Genomic DNA, 6,100 nt, shown 5'->3' on the forward strand with positions numbered 1-6,100 from the left:
GATTGCATTACATCTAATTGGCCAAAGGGATCACATAGGAATTCCCAAACAACCCAGGCTGTTGCCAAGACTATGGGTTGCTCTTCACAAACCAAGAACAAGGCCCCATTGCAGAGAACAACACTACACAGCTCCTTGAACATGGAGATGTCACGAAGGTGCCTACATAAAGCATCCACATCCACTCTCTAGTGTCTTTGGTACAGGAAGGTCGTCTGAACGCTACCAAAAGAGGAATATAAAGATCAAGCCACAAAATCTTTGATTCACAATGATGTAATGTGTTGCAGTATATGCTAGGGCAGTGATGGCATAAAGCCTGTGGTGGTGGTAAACTAATAACTGATTTATTTAAGGCCTAATCTAAGAGATGCAACCTGTACCTAACCCTGCTTGGTTGACCAAGAATCAGACTAGATAGTCTAGGGACATAGGGTTAAAACCAAATAATACTTGTCTAAAAAAAATGTAGAGATAAAAATATTATGGGGAGAGAGAGAGAGAGAGAGAGAGAGAGAGAGAGGGAGGGAGGGAGGGAGAGAGAGAGAGAGAACACTTAGGTTTAAGTGGGTTGTCTCCTCCCCTCAGAGCTCAAGAAAACTGACAGGAGTCTCTGCATATACCTGCACATAACTAAGGTTATATGCACAGAGAGTACGCAGGCCTGCACCATGTCCTCATCAAATATATTCTGGCTTCCAGTTCAGTGTTTTTGTGGGATTCCCGAGTGTGTGAAGGAGTGAGTCTCTAAATTCTTTTCTTGGGTTCCTTTCTTTCTGTTGGTTCATCCTATCCAACTTTGATATGACAGTTTTTGTTTTATCTGAATTTATTTTGTTTTGTAATATTTTAAAAATATAGATGGATTTACTAATGAAAATCTAGTCACTAGAGGAGGAGTTAACAGCTCAAACAATGAAATTGTCAATTATACCTGATGAAAGGAAAAATTAATTTTCTCCAATGCAGTGACACTGGATTTATCAACTACTCCAGGGCAGGTCTCATAATCAAGACTAGTTGATCAACATATAATGAACCCCATAGTTTTGTTTTGTTTTTGTATATTTGTGGTTTTATTTTATTACAGTTTAGTGTTTCTCTGCCTCTGTCTCTGTCTCTCCGTCTCTCTCTCTCTCTGGGTGTTGTTTTTATTTTGTTTTCTTGGATTTCGGAGGTTTGTTGTGTTGGGTTTTATTCTTCTTTGTTTTGAGAAAGAACTTAAAGTTGGGTGGGTAGAGAGAGGATCTAAAAAATTGTGATGGGGAAGACTATGATCAAAATAAGTTTAAATTTAAAAATTGTTTTAAATAATGACATAAATAGTAAAAAAAAACTTGTTATGGGAACCTCATCTTCAACTGTTCTTTAAAAAACAGAATATTAATTTTAGAACTTTGTTATTCTTAGATTCAGTTCTGACAGGATAGCATTTCATAATTCCAGATGAACTGAGTTAAAACTCCAGAAGGCAGCAAAGAGGTGTTTTGGGGAAGGGGGCGCTGTTTTCTGTTAGATCAGAGGATTTTTCTAGGAGTGGAGTGGGCAGGGGTGACAGGTTGACAGAGCCTGTGGCTGCGTGTTTCCTGCACTTCGGGTTCTTGGGAGAACTAGAATCTCCAGCAGCAGTATCTGGGCAGACACCAGGAGGCAGACCAGGCTGGCAGGCATCACTGCTGCAGCATCCTTCAGCGGACAGTGAGTTCCTCCCTGATATCCCCAGGAAACGCAGATCTTTTCTGGGACCAGCCAGGTAAGATAAAGATTGCTCTTGGGAGTTCTATTATCCGTCGTGCACGGAAACTCTGTCGAAATCTGCGGGGTGACCTCCGTGTGAATTACTTAAGCTCTAAAACGGGATGGGGTGAGTTTATGTTTCCCTAGGAGTCAAGTGGCTTCTGCATAGCACTTTGATGTATTCAGTGGGCTGCAATCTGATTTCCACAGGTGGAGGAAAGAGCTTGGGGCACTGTAGCTACTTCCCATGGACCTCATTTCTCTTTAAAGCTACACCTCGAGGAATCTAACCTGTATTTTCAATTCTGTTTCCAGCCCCGGAGTCCCGGCGACAGCGAGCTGAATAGCAGCGGGGAACGCCCCCTCCGGGGCACGTCCAGAGAAAGGCTCGGAGACTCAGGCAGTGCCTGGGTGCAGATCCCTGTAAACGCCCGCTCACAGACCTCGAGTCCCGCCGGGCTGCCGAGTAGAATCGGGGTGGTCGCCGGCTCTCCTGCCCTCTCCGAGATGCACAACGTGTCGCTCTTCGAGTCTGGCGGGGGCAATGTGTCTTGCGGCGGCTCATCTTTCGGCTGTCCCAACGGGTCCAGTGAGGCACCTCTGCCGCTGCCACAGCCACTGGCAGTAGCAGTGCCTGTCGTCTACGGGGTGATCTGCGCCGTGGGACTGGCGGGCAACTCTGCGGTGCTGTACGTACTGCTGCGGACGCCGCGTATGAAGACAGTCACCAACGTGTTCATCCTCAACCTGGCTATCGCCGACGAGCTCTTCACTCTCGTGCTGCCCATCAACATCGCGGACTTCCTGCTGAGGCGCTGGCCCTTCGGGGAGGTCATGTGCAAGCTCATTGTGGCCGTCGACCAGTATAACACTTTCTCTAGCCTCTACTTCCTCGCAGTCATGAGCGCAGACCGCTATTTGGTGGTCCTGGCCACAGCCGAGTCGCGCCGAGTGTCCGGGCGCACGTATGGTGCAGCGCGTGCTGTCAGTCTGGCGGTGTGGGCTCTGGTGACGCTGGTCGTGCTGCCCTTTGCGGTATTCGCCCGGCTGGACGAGGAGCAGGGTCGGCGCCAGTGCGTGCTGGTCTTCCCGCAGCCCGAGGCCTTCTGGTGGCGCGCCAGCCGTCTGTACACACTAGTGTTGGGCTTCGCCATCCCGGTGTCCACCATCTGTGCCCTCTACACCACCCTGCTGTGCCGACTGCGCGCTATCCAGCTAGACAGCCACGCCAAGGCCCTGGACCGGGCCAAGAAGCGGGTGACCTTGTTGGTGGCGGCGATTCTGGCTGTGTGCCTTCTCTGCTGGACGCCTTATCACCTGAGCACCATAGTGGTGCTCACCACCGACCTCCCGCAAACTCCGCTGGTCATCGGCATCTCTTACTTCATCACTAGCCTGAGCTATGCCAACAGCTGTCTTAACCCTTTCCTCTACGCCTTCCTGGACGACAGCTTCCGCAGAAGCCTCCGGCAACTGGTGTCCTGCCGTTCAGGCTGATGTCCTTTTGACCGCAGGCAGCACTGCCAGCTGGGTTCCCGGTCCCAAGAGCAGTCCTGAAATCGCGAGGCCCCTTCCAGGCATTCAGTACCACAGGCCCTACCCAGGACAGATCCCAGATTTGCCCAGCCCAGAGGTGAGGCTGGTGCATAGCATGCCTGAGGACAGCTTGGGCCAGTACATTATTTTCTCCCTACACCTGAGGGCAGGACTTGATCCCTGAACTTAGGGAGAGTGGTGGGGGCGGTGTTGTTGGAACCTGACTCTAACTCTCCATTTCCCTGTGAGTAGGCTCCTAGGATGTCCCAGGCATCCCTCCTTTAGGCGTCTCAGAGTTAGCCTGTGCATTTTGCTTCTTTGCTTTCCACCACGGATGGATGCCAGTGCATTTGACCTTGTTGGTAAACAGCCTGGTCTGACCCTTCTTAGGTGCGCTCTAACTGCCTGGGAACAGGGTCAAGGCTATGCGTCACTAGAGGTGCATGTGTGGTGGGGTGCTGCTGGTGGTGAAGGGGGCTAGAACCTAGCTGTGACTGACAAGGATAGAGATAATCACCCACTCAGTATGCCCCACAATCTTTCTTGTTTCCAACTCCTAAAAAGACTTTTAAACAGAGGCTGCAAAAGCCAACAGTACAGAGAAATCGCACTAAAGAGCGAGGTACCAGCGCCCTCTAGAGGAGTCAGGTGTCCAGAGAGTTTCTGAGCCGCGTTTGCACAGGCCAACAGCTCTTTACGTCTTGGTCCTTTGTGGCTTCTGTAAAACAGTCCAAAGTCCTGCCTCATAGCCTTCACCGGCTTCCCATGCGACTTGAACCATTTCCTTGTAATTGTTAGTGTGTACGGTTTCTCAAGACCAAGAACTCTGTAAATAATTCGTTTATCTTAATCTCACAGGCTACTTAATTTAGAGGCTATTTAACTTGTTCCAACCCTGGTTCCCCTTCCCTGGATATTCTCCCAGGACATCCCTTCAGTGAGATCCCGGCATGGGGACCGCTTTGCATCTCTAGCCTTTTCTTGTCTGGACACTTGGCTATGTTCTAACCACAAGGGACTTCTAAGTGTCGTCCAATTCTAGAGGGTAGCATCCGAAGGCCTGGGAAACAACTGTTTCTGATTACCCACAGGGATCACTCAGCACCTACTTTTATCTCTTTAATCTCTACCTAGGAAAGACAAGCTTGGAGGAGAACTCTGAAATTCACACTGTAGGCAGGAGGTCTGGAATAACCAGATTCATCAATTATTGTATTTTTAAAAATGATATGTTTAAGATGATCCCCAGGAAGAAATGATATGATTTTCAAGTTTTATTTTCCTATGGGAAAGTTCAGTTTTATTGGGAACCGAAGTGTTGTCAGCAGACTTTGTTTACACAGTTTGGCAGGAAAGTCAATTTCTCAGTTATTTACATTCAAAGTTCCCTTCAAAAATATGTGGAAGGGAAATACTGTCTCTTACAAGACGGAGGCTGAACTTCTTTCTGATTTTGGTGTGTGGCCATTGGTTCCTTCGTTTTCAGAGTTGTGGGAAGATTGATAATTTTCAAGTACAAGTTGAGAAAGTTAACCTTGAGGTCGTGTGCCTTGGATGCCAATAACCGTAAATTGTCTAAAAGTTTTCCATCAGTCACGAACTTGAACCATGGTCATCACTGCCTCAGAACAGGCCTCTGCTGTGGCCTTCAGAAGTGTCTGGAATGTGTTCATAGTCTTCAAATTTCTGGGAAGCACTCCACAGATATTTCTTTTAAAATGTAACTTTTGTATGATCCTGTGTAATTTTTCCTAATTAGGGTTTTAAAATTGAATGACTTGCAGATCGTCCAGGGTGATGATAATGAAGGATGTACTGGGGCTTTGGCCACAGATGCAGCCAAGAACTGTCACATTAGTTGGAAACTCAGTCTTCATACATGCAGCAACAACACAGATAAGAAGGAGGTTCTGGTCGTTTTCTGTCTGTAATGCCAGCGCTGCTAGAGATGGGTTTGTGTATGTCCTGTAGTCTCTGGATGCTGCTGGAAAAACACAGGAGAAATGTAATTGTGTCCACCACAGCTCAGTACAGACTGGCAGTCTAGTTTACAAAAAGAGGACTAAATATCCGTGTCACACTGGCTTTCTAAACCCATGGTGATCACTGTATCACCTACAGGTTGTCACCTTTCTGTGAGCATGTGGGCAGTATGCCTTATACATAACCTTTTATCTCTTAAATAGTACATACAATAAATAAACAAGTCACACAAGAGTAAAATATATAATTCCATGTTAATTCTTACAGTCTTTGTGTAAACCATGTTGTTTGGCTTTACCACTTCTAATATCTAAAAGTGTGACTTTGGTTTGACTTATTTTAGTATAATTGTATAATGTTGGTTTTATGCTTTCTCAAGTAATGCAGGAATTTGCTAATTGATTTCAGAAGATCTCAGTCTAAAATAAAAGCTGAAACCTTCTGTGTGACAAGTGTGCATTGTGTTTCATAAAAACCCACCAATGTAAAATATAAACAACAGCGACAACATCCACTTCCCCCACAAAAGACAAAACCAAACAACCAAACAACCAAACAAGAGGACTCTTAAGCTACACAATGGGTTTGCATCTCATGAATAGAAAGCTAAAACAAGCATGGCCTAGAGCTAAGAGTGGAGGAAGATTATGCAGCAGCTGAGTGAGCTTGAGAAATGGTACCAGGCCATGCTTTCATTGGAATAGAAGTGCAAACGTTTTATTCAGAAAGTCTATACATATGCATATGAAAAGCACTTCCGGGGACAAGCACATCTGAGCATGCTCAGTTAGATGGAGGCAACTGAGCACGTTCAGCTAAAGGTCATAACTTATTTTAGTTTTTA

The 6,100-nt window shown here is 46.4% G+C and overlaps 1 protein-coding gene across 1 annotated transcript; it reads left to right on the plus strand.

Annotated features, from left to right (window-relative positions):
* The first annotated feature begins 2,058 nt into the window (after positions 1-2,058).
* Npbwr1 (neuropeptides B and W receptor 1) lies at positions 2,059-5,634 on the plus strand. Its single transcript, XM_076923976.1, has one exon. It carries the CDS (start codon positions 2,245-2,247, stop codon positions 3,232-3,234), a length of 990 nt encoding a protein of 329 aa, XP_076780091.1. The 5' UTR covers positions 2,059-2,244; the 3' UTR covers positions 3,235-5,634.
* Positions 5,635-6,100: the final 466 nt, after the last annotated feature.

The sequence above is a fragment of the Arvicanthis niloticus genome, chromosome 25, assembly GCF_011762505.2.
Source record: "Arvicanthis niloticus isolate mArvNil1 chromosome 25, mArvNil1.pat.X, whole genome shotgun sequence".
NCBI lineage: Eukaryota > Metazoa > Chordata > Mammalia > Rodentia > Muridae > Arvicanthis > Arvicanthis niloticus.